This window comes from Lontra canadensis, unplaced genomic scaffold, assembly GCF_010015895.1.
Source record: "Lontra canadensis isolate GAN:19392208 unplaced genomic scaffold, GSC_riverotter_1.0 scaffold104, whole genome shotgun sequence".
In the NCBI taxonomy this organism is placed as follows: Eukaryota; Metazoa; Chordata; class Mammalia; order Carnivora; family Mustelidae; genus Lontra; species Lontra canadensis.
The window spans coordinates 2,017,075-2,039,874 of NW_022631098.1; the positions used below are offsets into that span (position 1 = coordinate 2,017,075).

Below are 22,800 nucleotides of genomic sequence, written 5' to 3' on the forward strand. Positions count from 1 at the left end.
ATACATGCTTTTCTTTTATGGTTTTTGCTTTTTTATGTTTTGTCCAGAAAAGCTGTCTGTTTCTACCCCTATGACACGAAGATAATCTTTTTTGTTTCTTCTAGAAGCTTTAGAATTTTAGCTTAAGATCCATCTTAAATAAATGATTATTTATATTGTAAGTAGGGGGTTAAATTTAATGTTTTTTTCCTTTTCCATATGGATAGCAACTGGTTTCATCATCATTTGTTGGAAATACTTACCATCCCCACTACATTGCTTCAGTGCATTTTGTCAAAAATCAAGTGACTTAAAAATATGTGTGTTATTTCTGGGCTATTTTATTCCATTTTCTTATTTGGATATCCTTAGGCCTTTACTACATAGTTCTAATTAATACAGTTCTGTGGTAAGCCAAGTAGTTTAATTTTGTTCTTTTTTTCTATGAACTCTTTTGATGTTCTAGTATTTTGCTAGTATATAAAAATACAGTTGATTGTTGTATATTGATTTTATATCCTGTTACCTTGTCAAAGCTATTCCAGTAGTTGTTTTGTAGATTTCTTAAGAGTTTTCTGTGTAAATAATCATGTAATCTGTGAATACTGTTTTACTCCTTTCTGATCTTCATACCACTTAGTTCTTTTTCTTGCCTTGCTACACGGTTAGGATCTTAAGTACCGTGTTGAATAAAAGTGGTAAAAGTGGGTGTCCCTGTCCTTTTTGTCAAGCTTGGGGGGGGACCTTTAATCTTTATCGCTAGGTACAAAGTTAGCTGAGGGTTTTTCATATATGCCCTTATTTAGATTGCTTTTTATTTCTAGCTTGTTAAAAGTTTTGATAATGAATGGGTGTTGACTTTTTTTTGGGGGGGGTGTTGACTTTTATTAAATGTTTTTTCTGTGTTGAAATGATCGTAGGGTTTTTCCTCTATATTCTTCTGATGTGGTAAATATATTGTGTTTTTTTGTTGTTGTTTTTTTATTTTTTTTTTTTAGAAAGATTTTATTTATTCATTTGACAGACAGAGATCACAAGTATGCAGAGAAGCAGGCAGAGACAGGAGGAAGCAGGCTCCCCACTGAGCAGAGAGCCCGACACGGGGCTCGATCTCAGGACTCTGAGATCATGACCTGAGCCGAAAGCAGAGGCTTTAACCCACTGAGCCACCCAGGCGCCCCTGTTGTTGTTTTTTTAAAGATTTTACTTATTTATTTGTCAGAGAAAGAGTGAGCACAAGCAGGGGGAGCTGCAGGCAGAAGGAGAGGCAGGCTCCTCACTGAGCAAGGAGCCTGAGGCAGGACTTGATCCCAGAACACTGGGGTCGTGACCTGAGCAGAAGGCAGACTCTTAACCAACTGAGCCACCCGGGGATCCCAGTACATTGGTTTTTCTTAAAAAATCACATTTAACCAAGGCTGAACTGCTAGGATAAACTCTACTTGGTTGTGATGCATATTATTCTTTCTATATATCCTGCACTCAGTTTGCTAATAATGTTGGTTAGATTTTTTTTTTTTCATCTATATTCATGAAGGATTTGACCGCTTTCTTTTCTGATCTTTGTGCCCTGTATAATTTTCATTTTTATCATGTCTTTGTCATTTTCTGGTATTAGGATTAAGTTGGGTTTGTAAGGAGGATTGATAGTTATTTCCTCCGTTTGTATGTTCTAAAAGAATGAGTGTGATTGGTATTACTTCTTCCTTACATGTTTGATAGAATTCATAAGTGAAATCATCCGGGCCTGGGGTTTTCTTTATGTGCAGATGTTGATCTCAGGTTCAGCCTCTTCAGATTTCTTAAGTAACTTGGTTTTAGTTGTGGCCAGGTGTGTTTTTCGAGGCCCTTGTTCATTCTAAGTTGTCAGACTTACATTAGAGCCTCATTAAGATGAGAAATAACATTCACAAGGAAACAGGGCCAGATACCGTAGTTGTAAATGAGTATGTGTATCTCTAAGTTTGTCCACTGAGAGGACCTAGCAGCAGTGACACCCCAAAAGCAAGGAACACAACTAGCACCAGATCTAGTCCACTAAATGTTATTGTCCACTGAAAGAAGTTAGGGCTGTGTGAAAAGTGGCTGATTCTACCAGAAGTAGACTTCTTCTTGACCAAGCTGCAGCCCAGCCCCTGGTGGAATTAAAGTGCTTGGCCTCCTCCAGAACAGGACACAGCTTGAACCCACTCCTAAGGGGAGCTGACATCATCTGGTGCCTCCGTGATGCTTTACATGTAGTGCCCAGGAATCAGGATGACGGTACCAGGCTTGTGAAGGCAGAGACACATATGCTCAATGAAGAGAAAAACCATTTTAGAAACAGACTGTCAAATGAACCCAATATTGGAGTTGGCAGATAAGGACTTTAAAATATTTAAGATCAATAGCTTAACCACAGTGATATACCACTCGCCCCCACTAGAATGGCTAAAATTGAAAAGACACAAGTATTGGTGAGGATGTAGAGAGATTGGATTCATTTATAGTTGTTCTATGCAGCCACTTTGGAAATAGTTTGGTAGTTCTTCAAGAAGTTAAATCCAGAGTTACCATATCACCTAGCAGTTCCACTACTGGGTATGTACCCAAGAGAAAAAAACATACACCCTCTCAAAAATTTGTGCATGAATGTTTGTAGCAGCATTATTCTTAATAGCCTTCCCCAAAAGGAAACAACCCGAATGCCCATTGTCTGATGAATGGGTAAGCAACATGCGGTATATCCGTGCAGTGCAATATCATCCAGCCATAAAACAGAATGAATTCTGATACATGCTACAACATGAATGAAACCCTGAGAATATGCTAAGTGAAATCAGCTACATACAAAAGAACACATTTTCTATTGTTCCACTTGTATGAGGTGTCTAGGATAGGCAAATTCATTGATATAAAAAATAAAATTGACATTAACAGGGACTGAGGGTGGGGAAATACAGAGTTATTGTTTAATGGGTGTAGGGTTGCTGTTTAGGACAGTGAGAAAGTTCTGCACACCAATCATATTTGCAGAACCTTGTGAGTATACTTAATGCCCCTAAACTTAAAAATGGTTAAAATTGTAAATCTTTTTACCACAATAAAAAAGGAAAGTATTGGGACGCCTGGGTGGCTCAGTTGGTTGAGCAGCTGCCTTCGGCTCAGGTCATGATCCCAGCGTCCTGGGATCGAGTCCCACATCGGGCTCCTTGCTCGGCGGGGAGTCTGCTTCTCCCTTTGCCTCTGCTGCCACTCGGCCTGCCTATGCTTGCGCGCTCTCTCTCTCTCTCTCTCTCTCTCTCTCAAATAAATAAATAAATAATCTTAAAAAAAAAAAAAAGGAAAGTATTTTTTTAAAGAAATGAACTACCAGTATGTGTTACGATAAGGATGAATCTTAAGAACATTATTCTAAGTAAAAGAATTCAGTCACAAAAGACCACATATTGTATGGTTCCCTTTATTGAGATGCTCAGAATAAGGGAATCCGTAAAGAGAGAAGGTAGATGACTTGTAGCAGGGACCAGGCAGGGGGAGATAGCTGAAGAATGACATTTGACTGGTGATGAGTATGGCGTTTCTTTTGGGGATAATGAAAATGTTTTAAAATTTCACTGTGATGGGGTGCACAGGTGGCTCAGTCGGTTAAGCGTCTGCCTTCAGCTCAGGTCACAATCCCAGAGTTCTGGGATCGAGCCCTGCTTTGGGCTCCCTGCTCAGTGGGGAGTCTGCTTCTCCCTCGGCCTCCCGTCCTCTCTCATGAATAAAGAAAATCTTCAAATAAATTTTTTTTAATTTCGTTATGATGATGGTTGCACAAGTTTGTAGATATACTTAAGAAACGTTGAATTAGGTACTTTAAATGGATGGACTGCATGGTATGTGAATTATATCTTAGTAATAAGTTTAAATAGATAAGAAATAATTCATATTAATGGACAGATAGGTGGAAAATGTTACCTGTAAAATATGTGTAGCAATCTGTAAGTGGAATTCTAGAGAACAGAAAAGGGGGACATAGCAATATTTGAAGAGCAGTTGACCAGAAATTTCCAAAACTGATGCAAGATGCCATTTAGGTTCAGACATCTCTCTGAATCCCCTCTCTGAATCCCAAGCGGGATTGATGCAGATTAAGCCATTCCTAAGTGTTTCATAGTGAAACAGCCAAGAACTGAGAACAGACGAGCTCTAAGACAGCCTGGGGCGGCTCTAAGACAGCCTGGGGCGGGGGGAATGACACTCGGCCTGCACATAAACAGCCTCGAGAGGCTGACCACCATCTTCTCAGCAGGTGCGTTGGAGGAAGGGAGACAGGAGGCCTCCCTGCAGGAGGGTGGCGGCTCCTGCGGTAGTGCGGCATTGTCAATGGGAATAGACGCGAAGAAATAGAGGGACCCTGGGGAAGTGAGCTAGTGGTCATCCAGTGTCAGAAACACCTTCCCCAAGTCTGCCATGTGGAAGCTGGAGATCAGCTCTGGGTCCTCCCCTTCACATCTGCTCTCCTCTGCACCCGAGCCCTCTGGTGGAAGTACCAGTTACCATTTGCCCTTTCCACTTCCCCAGTTTTTCCTCCCTGCTTTGCAAAGAAAGGCGTGCCTCTCTCTCTCATTATACTGCTGTGTGTTGCCTTGAAACATAAAAAGCCTCTAAGCTGCAGAAGAAGGGATTATTTTGAAGCGTTGGGATTGATGTACAGAGGATGAATTTCTGACAGCTAGGTGTCGGGCCCTTTTGCAAGTCACATGGTTTCCATAATTTGATGCATTACTAAAAATGACCTTTTTTGTTAGATCTGTATATATTTTTTAAGCATATAACTCAGGAGGTTCTCAACGAGTGGCGTAACATCAGAAAACCTTCTTCTACTCCCATTTACTTACTTATGTGAATTATATTTTTTCAGGACAGATGTACAGTTATAAAAATAAAAACCAGGAAAGAAGTAGAAATAAAATTGTGGTTTCTGGATTCGTAAAGTAGGAAGGGGAAAAGTTTCATGTACCTCATTAAGATATTGTGTATGTTTTATACACACAGACACAACATAATTATGTTGTTTCTGTAAGTTGTGTACTTTTTATAAAAAATTATTTTTATTAACATATAATGTATTATTTGCCCCAAGGGTACAGGTCTGTGAATCATCAGGCTGACACACTTCACAGCACTCACCATAGCACATACCCTCCCCACCGTCCATAACCCAGCCACTCGTAAGTTATATACTTAAAACAATTTGAATTAACTCCATTCTGGGACACTTGAGTTTTGTATACACAAATTTTAGAATGTTGAATTTTAATTTATTTACATTCACAATTTAGAGAAGCCAGATAAAGAATAAATGCAAGACTTCCAAGCAGAAAAATACAGTACATCCAGAATTATTAAACAAACAAACAAACAAAAAACAATACATTGGCTTTTAAATTTTGTTCGTTTTAAAGATTTTATTTATTTGGCAGACAGTGAAAGAGGGAACACAAGCAGGGAAAGTGGGAGAGGGGGAGGAAGCAGTAGGTTTCCCGCTGAGCAGGGAGTCTGATGTGGGGCTCGATCCCAGAACCCTGGGATCATGACCTGAGCCAAAGGCAGATGCTTACCCGACTGAGCCACCCAGGGGCCCTGGTTTTTAAATTTTGTTAGCAAAGTAAAGTAGAGATGCAGGTTCTTCATTGTTTCAGAAAAGTTTGCTTACTTTTCTAAAATGAATGATGGTAGGTATCACATAACTGTGGAATTTAGGTTACCTTGGATATATTCTAAAGAACAGTTTTTTCTTGATATATTAATAACAAAAAGTTCTAAATGCTAACTTACAAAATATACACAATGTTTTCAAAAGTATTTAGGAAGTTAGTACCTGAATAAAAATTTTTAAAGATGATTGGCAAGGCCAGCACTCGGGGCGGGGTAGGCCGGTACCTGGGGTGCAGAATGTGGGTTTCCCTCTCAGCACCCTGCAGGTGCGCCTGTGGGAAATTAGGAGTCAGTGCCTCTTTGAGCTAGGCACCCTCCTTGTCTTGCTCCTCCTCGTCTCAGCCCTGATCACTGTTTTTGTTTTTTTTTTTAAGATTTTATTTATTTATTTGACAGAGATCACAAGTAGGCAGAGAGGCAGGCAGAGAGAGGAAGGAGAGCAGGTTCCCTGCGGAGCAGAGAGCCCGATGTGGGGCTCGATCCCAGGACACTGGGACCATGACCTGAGCCGAAGGCAGAGGCTTTAACCCACTGAGCCACCCAGGCGCCCCCTGATCACTGGTTTTATACAACATAAGGAATATGTGAAAAATTGGCTTTAGGAAAAATATTTGCAGGTATCCTTCGCTTTTCATCAGCTGCTTTTAATTTGTTTTTTTAGGGTGGGATTAAAAACTCAGCCTGAATCAAAATGCCCCGAGTTGCTTGCCAATTACTGTGACATGTTGCTAAGAAAAACACCGTTAAGCAAAAAACTAACCTCCGAAGAGATTGAAGCAAAACTTAAAGAAGTGGTACATATATTTTTTTAAGTTTCAGCAGTTTTATTTACCTCACTTTGAATTTGTGTTGTGCTTACAAGACTTTGTGTGGTAGCAACTAATGTTGTGAAATTTTACAGTGTAAGATCTCTAGAGGGCAGTTATTTCTCTTCCTAGGAATTTTAATTCTGTAGCTTCTAGAAAAGGGAAATAGTATTTAATTCTTCACCTTTCCTGATTCTTGTGAAGGAATTCATTGCTACCTCCTATTAAAGTACAAAGAAAGGGAAAATGGAGCTGGTGGTGTTTGGAATGACAGTAGAGAGACTGGGGGTTTGTCACTTCTTTCTTTTTGTGGGAGCTCAAAATAGAGAACTAGAAATGAGTGAGTGTAGATAACAATTAATTGCTTTCATTTTTGTCTCCTGGCTGTTAGTGTCATTTGCTATAAGCCCAGGAATACAAGGAAGAAAAAAAGAAGGTAGAAAATACAGACAAGAAGGCTAAAGAGATTAGCATCAGATTGAAGTGAAAAGGCTATACAGAAGAGAAATTTTGGGGAGAACCCTTAATTTTAATGTGAAGTTTTACACTATTAAATCTGAAAAGTTGATGTTTATAGGAACTAAAAGGTTATTCGATTAAAGTCTCAAATTTGCTAGCTTTTAAAGTAGCTAAGTAGGGTATTGGGACTGGTCATTTTTCTGAGATGGGTGGTTCAGTAAGCTTCTGTCTGTGTATGTTTGTGTAAATTTCTGGATTTTGACACTGGGGTTATAGAAGGGTCTCAGTGAGAGTTGGCTAAGAATATACATGAATTGAAAGTAACTTTGTTTTCTGTACAGCTGCTGGTACTTAAATATGTACAAAATAAAGATGTTTTTATGAGATACCACAAAGCTCATTTGACACGACGTCTTATATTAGACATTTCTGCTGATAGTGAAATTGAAGAGAATATGGTAGAATGGCTACGAGTAAGTAAATTTTTATATATATATACATTTTTTAATATAGCATATGGTTCTTATGTGTGCTTAAGTAATACATTTTGGTGATGTTAGTGTCAAAGAAGTAGGGGACATTTTATAAGCATGGCATCGATTATATAAAATAAAGTGATATCTAATAAAGTACATTTTCTTAATAAAGACTTTTAGTGAGACACTTTTGCTCTTGGTTTGCTTCTGATGTTTTGCACTTTTGTATTTCCACTTTCATTTGAATTGACCTTATTAAATGGGCTATGGGACAAATCATTGCATTTTAAGGTGTTTTCAGTACTAAATTCTTAACTGTAGGGATGTTTGTAAATAATGACTTTTATATAGCTAAAAGAACCAATACGTAAGAAATGATGGCTTATTTTGGGTAATAATGCTAATTTAATTATTAAGTTCTCATATCAAAGTATTTTAAGTCTGTTCCTGTCAGTTCACTTAAATGGGATTTGAATTATATTACAATGAATGTGTTCTATTCATTTATATGTTAAGATACATAATACTGTATTATATAAGATGATACAGTATAAAGTTTTTATTTATATTTATCTATGTATATATAAAATATGTAGTAATAATACTAATAAAGCTGTTTATTTTATATATATTTATATATATTATATATCTTATATATAATATATATATTACATATATATAATATATATTTCATAATATGCATTTATAGATTGCCCTGCTTTGCATACTACAGGATGGTAAAAATTACTCTGCAGACTGATAGTGTGCAAAATGATCTTAATGTTAACAATTAGTGGGAAAAATTATTGTTTTGTGACTCTGAGAAATTTCTGTTAAAACATTAAAAACTCTCTTACCTAGTTAAAAAAAATGTATAAAATGAGTATGTATTTAGTACATTGTAATTTAAGACATAAGAAACTTTCAAAACTAAAGTACTGTTTCTCTGTAAAAATTTTAAGATTAGTTAGAAAAATATTTGCAATTCATATATCCAATGCCGTATCTAGAATACATAAAGAACTCTTACAACTCCCCAGTAAAAAGACAGCTAAGGTACAAGTGGGCACAGAATTAAAGCAGACATTTCCTTCCAGAAGATACCCACATGGCCAGTGCATGTGTCGGAGATGTTGGACATCATTAGTCATTAGGGAAACACAAATCAAAACCGTAGTGAGATAGTTTTTTTACTTTACTCCTGCTTTTCTCCCACTTACCTTTACTCCCACCGCGGTAGCTAAAATTAAAAAGAAAACAAGTGTTGGCACGGAAGAAGAGAAGTTGGAACCTTACATGCAGCTGGTGAAACTATAAATCAGGGCAGCCTTGGGGGAGAACTGCTGGTTTGTTCTTAGAACCTGGACATGGAGTCAGCCCAGCAGTTCTCCTCCTAAGTAATTGCGCTCCAGAGAAATGAAAGCATATGAGCCACGAGAACCTTGTCTGTGAATGTTCACAGCCGTGTTCCTGATAAGAGCCACAACATGCAAACAACCCACAATGCCGATCAGCTGATAATGGATAAACCAAATGTGTTTTAACCATACAATGGGACGATACTTAGTAGTCGCAAGAAAAGCAGTCCTGACACACGCTACAACACAAGGGAACTCGGAAAACACTGCTGAGTGAAAGAATTGGGTCACAAAGACCACTCGGGATAGGATTCCACTAAAACAAAATGTCCACACTGGCCAAATGCACAGAGACCCTGTAAATACACTAAAACCTACTTAATTGTACACTCCGAAAGAGTGTTGTGGTAGATGAGTTGTATCTCAGGGAAGCCGTCCTGTAAATGAAGAGCAGTTTGAGCAGCCCTGGCCTTCGTGTCATGTGACTTAGAATGAGCATCTTTTTGTGCCTTGGAGAGTCGTCAGGTGCCCCCCGCCCACCCCGTGAGCCTGGGTCAGCTTCCAGCCTGTTGTCATTCGGGCTCTCAGTGTTGTGAAAGTGTTTGCTGGTGTCTCTTCTCCTGGGGCATCTTGGTTTTTTTGTTACTGCTCCTTTCCCACTTACGTTGATAATTTACCTTCAGTAAATTAACCTTGAGGTAACTCACCTTCGTTCCTTTGCCTGCATACTTCGCGTATTCAACGTTCGGCAAGTTGGCCTCAGTCAGCTCTTCTAGAATGCTGTTTATGTTCTAGTAGATTCTTTTCATTCCCAGCTGTATTTTTATTTCTGTGGTGTCCTTTTATCATTGTCATTACCCACGTAGCTCTCTTGATCAATTTTCCTTAGCCATTTTTGGTTATCCATTTTTATAAAATGTCAAGTGGATTTATCCCTAGAAGGCAAGGATGCAACAAAACTGTAAGCCTTGCTTTCTGTGGATAAACCGGGTTCACAGATGACTAAGATTTTGAAAAAAAGTGTCGTGATTGGTCACGACAAAAGTGTCGTGATTGAGAATAAATTTTGTCCTTTCAAACTTAATACATGGTGATAATGGAGAGTTGACGTGTGTTGTTGAGGGACTAGTGTTACTGAACTCTACTGTGGTGACTGATTCATGTCAATTGGAATCATGCAGAGAAAGCCTGGGTGACCTGTACTGTCATTTAGTTTTTAAGAATCAAATTTAATACGTATTAGAATATAAATATTCTAATAAAGGGGAATCATTTTATCTTAAAGCATCTTAGACTCAGTTTTCTGTTAAAAGTTTTTCCTAATAGTCTATCAGATTATATATTATTATTCATTACCTCTTTTGTCTTTGCCTTTCATAGGAAGTTGGTATGCCAGCAGACTATGTAAACAAGCTTGCTAGAATGTTTCAGGACATAAAAGTATCTGAAGATTTGAACCAAGCTTTTAAGGAAATGCACAAAAACAATAAATTGGCTTTACCAGGTATTATTTTATAATTATGTGTGTGTGTATGTATATATACATATATATACATATATATGTACATATATATACCTTTTTAAAGAGAATATTTTTGTTTTCCAGTATATTAAACATGAACCCTAGCTGTAACAGATACAAAGATGTTACAAAGTCCACATTCCTTGAAGACATCCAGCAGAACAGAATTTAACAGAATTTAGATTTGCTAATCCTTATTTTTATGTATGTATATATTTTTTAAATTATTTTTAAATTATTTTTTAAGATTCATTTATTTATTTCAGAGAGAGAGCATGAGCAAGAAGGGCAGAGGGAAAGAGAGAATCTCAGGCTGACTCTGTGTTGAGCTCAGAGCCCAACATGGGGCTCAGTTTCATGACCCTGAGGTCATGACGTGAGCTGAAACCTAGAGTCAGACGCTCAACTGACTGTGCCACCGAGGCGCCCCTATTTTTTATTTCTTCAAAAGAGCCCCAACTCACTGCCTGAGCTTTACATGTTACAGACCTGTCACATGAAGAGACTAACTTACTTCTTTTTTATTTTAAGATTTTATTTATTTACTTTTAAGTAGGCTCCACACCCAGCATTTATGAACCCATGACCCTGAGATCAAGACCTTGGCTGAGACCAAGAGTTGGATGCTTCACCGACTGAGCCACCCAGGCATCTCCCCCCATTCCTTTTTTTAAAGATTCTATTTATTTATTTGAGAGCGAGCGCCAGCAGCAGGGTGGGGGAGGGGAGAAGCAGACTCTCACCTGAGCAGGGAGCCCAACCCGGAGCTCAATCCCAGGACCCTGGGACCATGACCTGAGCAGAAGGCAGAGGCTTAACTGACTGAGCCTCCCAGATGCTCCTCCCTCCTGTTTTTTTGGTTTTTTGTTTTTTTAAATTTTTTACATAGTCTCTACAGCCAGTGTGGCATGCAAACTCATAACCTCAAGATCAAGAGTTGCATGTTTCCCCAACTGAGCCAGCCAGGTGCCCCTCTAATCCTTATTATAATTATTTTTTTTTTTCTAAAAGGACACTTCGAACAAAATGTTTAGGGTTTTGTTTAGTTTTCACCAATGCTTACCCAGTGTTTATGTATTTGTTTCTTTTTAATTTTATACATTTTCAAGATTATTTCATATTTTCTGATATTCTTGCCTATAGCTGATTCAGTTAATATAAAAATTCTGAATGCTGGGGCCTGGTCAAGGAGCTCTGAGAAAGTCTTTGTCTCACTTCCTACTGAACTGGAGGATTTGATACCTGAAGTAGAAGAATTCTACAAAAAAAATCATAGTGGTCGAAAATTACATTGGCATCATCTCATGTCAAATGGAATTGTAAGTGGATGCTGTGTTAGTTCTGATACTGGTTTGACTGAAAGTACCAGCGCTCCAAATTAGAGTTGTTGAAACAGAGAGATGTTTGTCTGTTTTGTACGTGCAAGTTTGAATGGGTCTAGGGGGTCCAGTCCATGGAGTTGTAGGACGTGGGCTTCTGGTTGTAGCAGTGCACTTCCAGTATTCCTCTTGTCTGCAGATCCAGTATGATCCTCACTGTGGCTGTCTTCCAGCCCAGAAGGAAGGGAGAGATGAGGGTGTGCCTTACTTTAGGAGCAGCTCCTAGAAGTTGCCCCATCATTTCCACTTACATCTCATTGGACAGAACGGGTCACATGACCAACTTTGACCCAGGGAGAGCTGGAATTTGAGCCTTTATTCTGGACAGTCAGTAAGATCTGCTAAAATTTTGATTACCATGTAAGAAAGGAAGAATGGGTATTGGAAGACAGCTAGCAGTCTTTTTCATGTTTAATCTCATGGAAGGGAGAGTATGGTAGGGAGATGGTTATCTTTCTGAAAAGAGTCTCATCTTGATATTATTTTGTCTGTCATAGATAACATTTAAGAATGAAGTAGGTCAATATGATTTGGAGGTCACAACGTTTCAACTGGCTGTGTTGTTTGCATGGAACCAAAGACCCAGAGAGAAAATCAGCTTTGAAAATCTAAAACTTGCAACTGAACTCCCTGATGCTGAGCTTAGAAGGACTTTATGGGTTTGTTTTATGTTTTTTGTTTTTAAAGTTATATCCAGTCACAAGGCAGGAAATATTTGATGGCTTGCTTACAATAAATTTTTGAATTCATAACACTCTGAAAATGACCTTTAACCCAGAAATAATACACTTATGAGAGATATTAGTACACTAATGAGGTATTCGTGCTAAGAAAGAAATTGAAAATAAGCAAGTTACTGAGATGGTGAAAGACAAGAAAGAAAGGAAAAAAAGTGAGAAAGACTGAGTTGGTGTTAAGCGTTACCTGTGAGAAGTGTGAACAGAGATTTCATACTGAGAATGTGTTCAAAGATTTTATCATGACCAAAAATGTAAGAATTAGAAAACTTTGGTCTTTTTGAGAGCCTGCAAAATGTCCTTGTTAGTCTCGTGCCCACAGCTGCATTTTACCCTTACTCCACAGACCTCTTGAAAGTTCCAGAGCAATAACTGTCTAGAGGGAAAGAGCTGGCAAGTTGCTTTTGCAGTGATCGCCTCTGACTAATCCCTCTGGTCTCTTGTCCTGCTGTAAAGAGATCACGTATTGCTTCCTTCCTCATAATGAGCTCCTGCTCCTATTCTTTTCCCAGTGAACATTTACACTGTTACATTCATTGAGGTACCATGTAAAAGTTGAATTGTGATTTTGTGCTTATAATTTGTTCTCACCTCTTTTAGTCACGTTGAAGAATTGCTCTTTGTGTTCCATACTGTTAATAGATTTTGTTTTCTTTTTGTTCTACATAGTCTTTAGTAGCTTTCCCAAAGCTCAAGCGGCAAGTTCTATTATATGAACCTCAAGTCAACTCACCCAAAGACTTCACGGAAGGCACCCTCTTCTCAGTGAACCAGGAGTTCAGTTTAATGTAAGGTTGATTTTGGTTGATGGAAAATACAAACAACCTTGTTTGAATTTTGGTGATTTATTGTTAGCACAATAATTATTTTCCTTACATTATATTTAAAACAACATTCTAGGGTTATGCCATCTAGTTGTTTATTAAACATGGTAATGAACTAGAGATGCTTCTTATTTGTCAAGGATACATTTTGGTGTGTGATTATGTTGCTTTTCATCTTTAAACATCCTGTTGAACTCTAAAGAAGCTTCATTCACACAAAGCATTTTTCCCCCTAAGATCCATTTAGATGATAACGCTGAACAACAGCCCATATATCTTCCAACTGTCTAAGCACGTTCGTGGCAGTATAAAGTATATTAGCTCTGTTATTACAGGGAATGCTGTCACCCATACATAATAGCTGAGCTTTTGTTGTGTTTTGGGAAAATCAGATGCTTCATTGTAAACAAAGCTGTATGTTGATTATTTGTTACTTTTCCTTTAGACAGTTCTGGAGAGTAATTTTCAGAATTTTTCTAAATCTTTTTTTTCTCAGACATTATTGCTATAGTAGGATGTCAAAAGGCCTTCAACTGTAAAATACGTGATTCAATGTTTTTTTGCAGAAAAAATGCTAAAGTTCAGAAAAGGGGTAAAATCAACTTGATTGGACGCTTGCAGCTCACTACAGAAAGGATGAGAGAAGAAGAGAATGAAGGAATAGTTCAACTAAGAATACTTAGAACCCAGGTTTGTATGAGGCGGAGTGTCTATACTTTGAAAAATTTTTGTTCTTTTTTTAATCTTCAATTTTTTGTTTTTTTTTAATTTAAAAGCATGTAGGCATTCAAACTGTTTGTAACAAAGAGCTAATTTTCATTTTGCTGGAATTTAAAAAATTGTATTGCTGGCATTCTCTTAGCTGCTGAAAGAGATGTCTTTGATGGCCTCTGGTAGATTGTATTGGTTGGGCAAAACCTTGGTTTTGAGTTGTGTCTCCCTTTGATCACAACTGACTAAACGTGTGTCCACAATAAATTATAATTCCAGGATTGAAGTATTTAAACTCTTATTTAATTTTAAGACATATAATTCCATTGTAATATGAAATTAGGGAATACTTTTAAAAACTTTTTTTAAGTTTTGTTTATTTATTTTTAGTGGCCTCCACACCCAGTGTGAGGCTCGATTTCCTGACCCCAAGATCAAGAATCTCATCTGCTTCTGAGTGGGCCAGCCAGGTGCCTCTACATTCACAAACTGTAAAGCTAGGGTTGTGGTCCCTTCTGAACATGATAAAGAACACTTATGGCCAACTGATATGTGACCATTTTAACTTTAGAAATACTCTTATTAGGGATGCCTGGGTGGATCAGTCAGTTAGGCCTGTGCATTCAGCCCAGGTCATGATCCCAGGGTCCTAGGATTGAGTCCTACGTTGGGCTCCTTGCTCAGCAGGGAGCCTGCTTCTTCCTCTGCCTATCCCTGCTTGTGCTCAGTCTCTTTCTATCTCCATCTCTGACAAATAAGTAAAAATCTTAAAAATATATATATATTAAAACCAACCACTTAGGGCACCTGGGTGGCTCAGTGGGTTAAGCCTCTGCCTTCGGCTCAGGTCATGATCTCAGGGTCCTGGGATCGAGTCCCACATCGGGCTCTCTGCTCAGTGGGGAGCCTGCTTCCTCCTCTCTCTCTCTGTCTGCCTCTCTGCCTACTTCTGATCTCTCTGTCAAATAAATTAAAAAAAAAATAAAAAACCCAACCACTTTCACTGTTTTTATTTAATATTTGAAACTGCTGGCCAAGTCAATAAAATATGAAACAAGAGGAAGATTAAAATAGTTCATCACTTCTAGATCATCTAGTATGATAAGGGAGCAGAGAAAAGATGAATAAAAACCTGGTGCTTTTCTATTTAACAATAAGTAAATTTTAAAAACTTAAGAGAAAGGGGCACTTGGGTGGCCCAGTTGGTTGAGCATCTGACTTGATTTTGGTTCCGGTCATGATAGCTGGGTTGTGAGATGGAGCCCCATGTTTTGCTCCCCGTTCAGCAGAGAGTCTAGTTGAGATTCTTGCTCTCTGCCCCTGCCCCCACTTGTATGCTCTCCATGTCAAATTAATTAATTAATTAATTAAATCTTTAAAAAAAACTTAAAAGAAAAAATAAAAGAAGAAACCATAGAATTCATAGGCACTTCTTTAAAAATTTGTGGCCCTTGACTGAGAGTCAAAAGGAGATTTGAGTAAATAGAAAGATTTTGCTCTTTTTCTCTTACTAAAATGTTTAATTGAGGTGTGATGTCCATGTAGAATGCACATTTCAGAGGTTGTCAGTGAGCTTTGGTAAGTGTATGTACCTGTGTGACCATCACCTCGGTTAAGATACAAGAGAAGGTTTCTGTCAGTCCAGCCACCCCCCTCTGACCCACAGATTCCTCTCACCACTTCCTAGTTGTGCCTGTTTCAAGTCTCCACAGAACCAGAATCAGACCATGAATGTACTCATGCTCTCTAGCTTTTTTTTTTTTTAATGCTTTTATTTATTTATTTGACAGAGTGAGATCACAAGTAGACAGAGAGGCAGGCAGAGAGAGAGGAGGAAGCAGGCTCCCCGCTGAGCAGAGAGCCTGATGCGGGACTCGATCCCAGAACCCTGGGATCATGACCTGAGCCTAAGGCAGAGGCTTTAACCTACTGAGCCACCCAGGTGCCCCTGTCTAGCTTCTTTTGCTCAGCATGCAGTAACCACATTCTTCAAAGTTAAGACTGAATTGCTTAAGGAGTCAATTTTCCCCATGTAAAAAGTTGACTGGGAATATTTTGGGAATTTTACAAATTGATTCTCAGTTTTATGAGAAAGAATAAATAAATGAGAGTGTTTGAGATCCTTAAAAAAAAAAAGAATAAGGTGTATGTAGAACTTGCTGTGGCAAATGTGAACATTTACGAAAATACCGATGAAAATAACAGTGTAATAGGCAGATAGGTGGAGGAAGGTATAAGTATAGACGAACTTTGGAATAAAGGAAATAATTCCCATGGGCCATGAAAAGGGAGTTCAGTAAGAGATTTTGGGGAGTTTCACATTTGGGGTGAAAATCAGGTTATAGTCCGAGTTTTTGGCTACACCAGGATAAATTCCAGGTGGATTAGAGTTGAGCAGGTGTCGTCATTCTATAGGATGTGCAGAGAAAATGAAGTTTTTCTGCTTTGTCTTAAACTGGTGGCTAATGACGTGCATTCCAGTGACCCGGCTGTCCCTTTAGGTAGTGCTCATCCTTTCTCATTTCTCCGTGATCTTCCTCCCCCCAGCCCCACTCTGTGCTGTTTCACAGATGGCGTCTGGAAGGATCTAGGGTGAGAGGAATTCACTTGACCTCATAGTGATAGTGAAGGGATCATCCTATCCTTGTGACAGTGTCCTGGGTTCTTGCATTTTTTGGGCGGTGCTTTATCTGTCAGCTGCGGGAACCTGACTTCCTTGCTATCTATTGCTCATGTCTGTAGCAGTTGAGCTCTGGTTCCTTCTTTGACCAGTCGGTAAGGACCACCTGGGTTCTCCCTGCTCTGCCTGCCTGTCCTCTGTTCTCAGGGAGCTCTGCAGCTCTCTTCACTCTGCCCCATCTCCAAGGGGGCCCCTTGGCCTGTGTGCCCTCTGTCACTTTCACCTGCTGCTGCGGGGTTACTCTTGCCTGGCACTAAAGGCTTTCGGGGGTTTTGTTAGCTCTGCACCCCTTCTGCATCACATGGGAACCAGAGGAGGGTTGGGAGTGCCTGCTCTTTGCGTCCCGTCAGGCCCCGTCTTGCAGTGACGTCTGGGTAGTAAGTGCAGACCAGGGCCAGCGCCCGTGCTCTGTTCTCCTTGTCCCTTCTCGAACACAGCCCCCTCCCTCACCTCTGCCAAAGCTTGAGACTGGCACAGTCAGTTCTCCTCCCTGGCTTCCACGTCAGATGTTCACGTGCCTAAAGGCTTCCCCCTTCGTTCTTTCTTTTTGCACCCTTGACATAAGCCCCTCATCGAGACCCCGGCATCTGGATACATTGAGGATGGGAGGACTTCCCTGACCTCCCAGTGACGGGGGAAGGATCCTCACGTCTCTGCCGGCGAAGTGGAAGAGTCGTTTCTCTTGCCGAACGGTTAACTGGCGCTCAAGTTTGTTACCACTTTGCGGCAAAACTCCACTTGGAATGTGAAAAGCCAATATTCCCTCTCATTTGCTGCTTTCATTTCTTTTTTAACAAATTCTGTTCTCCACCAAGGCAGCCAGATGCCTTTGGTTTGCTAAAGACAGGGTTCATGTGGGAAAAGCAAAAGAGAGAATATATAATAATTTTTGAGTTATCTGTATTACAAGCTTAATAGTAATTAAGTCATCAACAACTATTTATAAAATTGACTTAGGGGAGGGGTGCCTGGGTGGCTCAGTGGGCTAGAGCCTCTGCCTTCGGCTCAGGTCATGATCTCAGGGTCCTGGGATCGAGTCCTGCGCCGGGCTCTCTGCTCCACGGGGAGCCTGCTTCCTCCTCTCTCTCTGCCTGCCTCTCTGCCTACTTGTGATCTGTCAAATAAATAAATAAAATCTTTAAAAAAAAATTGACTTAGGGGAACAGTGCTTACTTCCTGTAGGAAGTCAGAATACTTCATTGAATCAGTAAACTGAAGGTAATATTTATAGCAAATATAATTTATTATTCTGGTAGTTACTGATGTTTAAAAGTAGACACCAGGGCGCCTGGATTGGCCCATTGGGTTAAGCCTCTGCCTTTGGCTCAGGTCATGATCTCAGAGTCCTGGGATCGAGCCCCGCATCAGGCTCTCTGCTCAGCAGGGAGCCTGCTTCCCCCTCTCTCTCTCTGCCTGTCTCTCTGCCTACTGTGACCTCTCTCTCTGTCAAATAAATTTAAAAAAATTCTTAAAAAAAAAAAACAACAAACAAACTAGATACCAGCTGGCATGAGCTTCTATACACAAATAACTCTGCCTACAATGGAAAAAGGAGTATAAGGGGTTTGTTGTATCTTAATTGACACTTAGCATAATACCAGGTTACATACATACTGTGTTCACAGGTCAGAGAAATTTTTTCAATGTGCATAGTGTGGAAAAAAGTAATAGAAGGAAGTATCCCAAAACATAAGGTGTGGTTTTCTGCAGAGAGGTTATGGGCAATTTTGCTTTTCCTCATTTTTCAAAATCTTTACAATCAGATTTTCTTTTATAGTGAGTCAAAAAAAAAAGGATTTTTATTTAAGTAAAAGCTGCTGGTCTCAAGATTAATCTAGTGCTTAGTCTTTTGGATGGATGTTGGAAAGAGAATGAAATACATAAAAAGTCATGTTTTGTTTTACTTAAAATTTCATCTATTAATGTTCTTTCATTTGTATTTTTCTTTTAGGAAGCTATCATACAAATAATGAAGATGAGAAAGAAAATTAGTAACGCTCAGCTGCAGACTGAATTAGTAGAAATTTTGAAAAACATGTTTTTGCCACAAAAGAAAATGATAAAAGAGCAAATAGAGTGGCTAATAGAGCACAAATATATCCGAAGAGACGAGTCCGACATCAACACTTTCATATACATGGCGTAATCTTGAATATCGTGGACAACATTAAGAACCCAAATTTCAGAGTGCTTGGGCAGAAAGTTATAACAGTTTGTGCTGGAGGAAGGTTTATTTGGACTTTGATTACATAAATATTAAAATCTCTGCCTTACCTGACAAAACAACTCTATTTTGCCAATCACATTAGCTAGCATGATGGCATCCCCTTCATGTTGCACACTCTGTAACAGCATGCTGTTTTGTAGAGAAACTTGCATTCATGAAGAGCCCCCGATGAACTTGTAAAAGTAAACTTGATTTCTATCCACCGGAAGAAATAGTTGGGAAGGGTGAGGGCGGGGTTCTTGTTGCTTTTTTTTTTTTCCCCTCTTTTTTTTTTCCCTCTTACAAAAATGTACTTGCGCAAGGAAGGATCTTCAGATATTCGTGCACTGAATAATGCTGTTATGTTTTGTTTTTTAAAATGCAATTAAAACTAGAAATAGCACTCTTGGTTTCTTTTGATCAAAAGAGGGAGCTGGTCTACACAACGTTGGGGGAGGGCAGATGTAGGTGAGAAGATAAGTATTTAATAGTATAACACTATTTGTTCACGCCCTGCTTCAGTGTAGTAACTGGATTTAATGGTGACCTGAAAATGATACCAGATTTTTCCAATTTACCTATGTTGGCTTTCTTTAAGCAGGAGACTGCTACTTCAGTTGTTTGTTGTCAAATAAGGAGTTTTAAAATCTTATGTGGCTGGAGAGCTTGTTTTGAAAAACTGAAGCTTATATTAATTGGTTGCTCCAATTGCTTAAAAAAAATGTGTGGAGATAGGTCATTTCAGCTGCAGAGTCGAAATAGCAAAACATGTTAAGTGTGTTCACCAACACACTTAATGTTTGTATACCTAATTTTATTATGCCAAATTTATTATCTCCAAATTTATTAAAAACAAGGCAGAGATCTACTCTCATATAATACAGTTACGTACCTGATCTCTTGATCTGTAGCGTAGAAATACTTCATCTGATGTATAGCCTCAGGTTTCTGGAAAGGAAGACATTCTGTTTTAGAAAGGAGCGAGTGTCCCCTGCGGAGGGAGAGGACAGGAACCACAACACGAGACCTGAAGAGTATAAGCAGAATTGTTGCAGTCCTAATACGAGCAGGAAACTTGCCAAATATATGTACATATATAGTTCTATATTTTAAAAATAAACGTTTTTAAAATGTTCAGAAGGCAACACTTGCCCTGTTCCTTTCAGTCGATCCAAAGTAGCAACTTCCTGGTTGCCAGCAAGTGAATGCCCAGAGGGCTGTGGAGCGCAGGGCTGGAGGACACGGGCAGCTCAGTGGAGAGAAGCGCATTCCCCGTGGGCAAAGAGTGGCTCCACGTGGACTTTTATTCATTATGCTGCATGTTCCGAGTTTTTTGGCAAATACTTTTTTATCTTGTTTGATACTAAGTCATACTTTAAACCTCTGATTTTGGAAATAGTAGGAAGCAGAGGCTGATCTTTGGAAGGTGCACGGTAGACAGTATTATGCAAGGTGCTTCCAGGAGCGTTCCGTGGAATCTGTCCCCAGTCCCAAGAGGGGTTGTGAGCCGCCTGCCGAAAGGAAGGAGCGCAAATTCCAAACATCGAAGGTGTCGCTGGATACATTCACATGCCTGTTCTGAAACTCATAGGAAGTTGGAATTCTGTTTCTAATTTAAAATCGTTCATTCAGCTCTGGGGGCAGCATGTGTCTGTTGTCAGACCGAGTGTATCGTGGTGAATTAAACTAAATTGATGACTGCGGACGACAGATGCATTTGAAATTAAAAGAAAAAATAATTTGTAATAATTGTGGCCCTCATGTTTTACAAATAGTTCAGGATCAGGCATCTTTGCTTGTCCCATGTAAGAATGCCCATGGGAAAACAGTAGAAGGGAGAACTACAGGTCATTTTTTTTAAAGTTTCAGATTTGTTGCTTTAAACTATAATTGTTCTCAGAACGTGTTTGGAATTTCACATCTTTTTGGTCATTTAATTTAAGAATGAGAGCCATGATGTTTTGATTTATAAAGGAAAATTTAATGCAAAAGTGGGTAATTCTAAATCCATGGCAAAGTTTTCTATTAAATTTTATAAATTTTTAATAGCTAATTATGTCCTAATTGTATTTTGGGAAATTGAACAGCAGCAAATATTGTAGAGTTAACAGTTTTCATCTTTTTCTTTTTTCCTTTTGTTATGTATAAAAAAGTTTAACCACTTTTTGATGTTTATGAAAACAATTTAGTTGACAAGGTGCCTATATCATTGTTAAGTTTTCTTTAAATGTGTCTTGATAGTAGATTTGCTAATTAAAAAAAAAATCTGATAAAAACCTTACCAGCAATTAACAAAAGGTATAGAATCGCAATTAATATCCTTTATGAGGTCCCTTCTCTCTGGTTGCACTTAACAGTGGTGCTGTCTGAGCAGGGATGAACACTGACATAGTTCGGGGAGAAGAATCCAGGCCACCAGGAGTAGGGCAATGGGACGCATCACAGGTTAATTTAAGCTGTGAACACTAATGTAAAAGATGGAGCCATCTGGAAAATACCAACCTTTGTTGTCCTCATTGCCAGAGTAAGTAGATATGAAGCAAAACTTACAAAGTAAAAAGAGCAATTTTAAGGCTTACAATGAGATAAATATTAGGACATTAGGGTTCCAGTGATTTAATGAGGATCTTGAAATAAATTATGAAGTCTTCCAATTTTTACATTTATTGGAGGGGTCCCTTGCATTGTCAACCTGTTTAAGTCTCTTACGCTTATTTTGTGCATAAATGTTACAGTTTCCAAAAATGAAATGTTAGCTTTTTTGTTTTTACTTTTTATTGAATTTAATATAAAATATGACCAGAGTAGTTACAAAGTATCTTGCATTATTTGCAGTAGGATGTCATTAGCCTGGCTCACAGGGCAAATTTTAAAAATTCAATTTGGGTGAAAGATTTGCTAGTTTTCCAGAAAGATTTGCTATCTTAAACTCAAGCCGGTTTTTTCTATTTTCATGTAAATGACTGGGATGCTATCTTATAAACTCTTCCAAGGTCATGTTTGTGAAATCCACATTACATGAGAGCTTTCCTGTCATCTACACTATATATGTCGTCTGGAGTGTTGAACAAATTTGCGTTCCTAAGTTGTACTCTATCTTCGTATGGTATATACGATTTTGAATGTGTGCCACTACATACTGAGATGATAATGCTGTACAATTTTAAATGGTAGCAGTTTCTGTATGCAGTAGGCTGAAATATTTTGATGAACTGCTTAATTTTTGGATTTTATTTTTTAAGTTGTATAATTTATTTTCTTGCAAAATAAAAATGTAATATAAAAGCTTTCACCTATCCAGAAAATGTTGATGTTCTACTATTAAGTAGTTTTTAAGAGTTAAATTTGTGTAATAAGTATATTTATACATTTCATGGTGACATAGTAAATCTTAACCTTAGGAATCAGAAACCTGAAAAGTAACCCACTAATTTCTTTCAGATTTCAAATTTTAGTCCATAGTGAAAGCTGTCAGGAATGTAGCATTCTCAGCGATGATAACAGCCCCAAGTTATCATGCCTGGAAAAGAGAAACTATTTCAGACCTGAAAGTGACTAATGCATTCCTTCATCAGGTTAGACAGCCCATGTCATAACCACAACTTGAATTTTATATCGGATAAAAGTAAAAAAAAAAATACATATATAAAACAAATGATGACATGTTTTGTGTTTTTTTGAAAATTGGTGAAATATTTCTATTTCGAAGCTAGGGATAGTTTAGTAAGAAGGTCCTGAGGATGGACAGTGTCTTCCACAAAGTACCATAGACCGGGTGGCTTACCAGCAACAGAAATCTGTTCCTCACAGTCACAGAGGCTGGAGGTCAAAGGAGGAAGGTGCGGGCGAGGTCGGCTCTGGCGTGGCTCCTCTTCCAATGGTCCGCTGCTGCCTCCTGGTTGCGTCCTCAGTGGAGGAGGGAGGGCTGAGAGGACTCCCAGGGTCTCTTTTATAAGGGCACTGATCTTATTCACGAGA

At 38.7% G+C, this 22,800-nt stretch overlaps 1 protein-coding gene across 1 annotated transcript in view; it reads left to right on the top strand.

The window, feature by feature from the left end:
* The window catches only part of CUL5 (cullin 5), a 92,685-nt gene extending 70,576 nt beyond the window's left edge, over positions 1 to 22,109 (top strand). The window contains 8 exon segments of the mRNA XM_032838427.1: positions 6,326 to 6,458; positions 7,271 to 7,402; positions 10,144 to 10,267; positions 11,429 to 11,604; positions 12,162 to 12,323; positions 13,071 to 13,189; positions 13,792 to 13,915; positions 18,568 to 22,109. Coding sequence (XP_032694318.1) covers positions 6,326 to 6,458; positions 7,271 to 7,402; positions 10,144 to 10,267; positions 11,429 to 11,604; positions 12,162 to 12,323; positions 13,071 to 13,189; positions 13,792 to 13,915; positions 18,568 to 18,762 — 1,165 coding nt within the window. The 3' untranslated portion in view covers positions 18,763 to 22,109.
* The last annotated feature ends 691 nt before the right edge of the window (positions 22,110 to 22,800 follow it).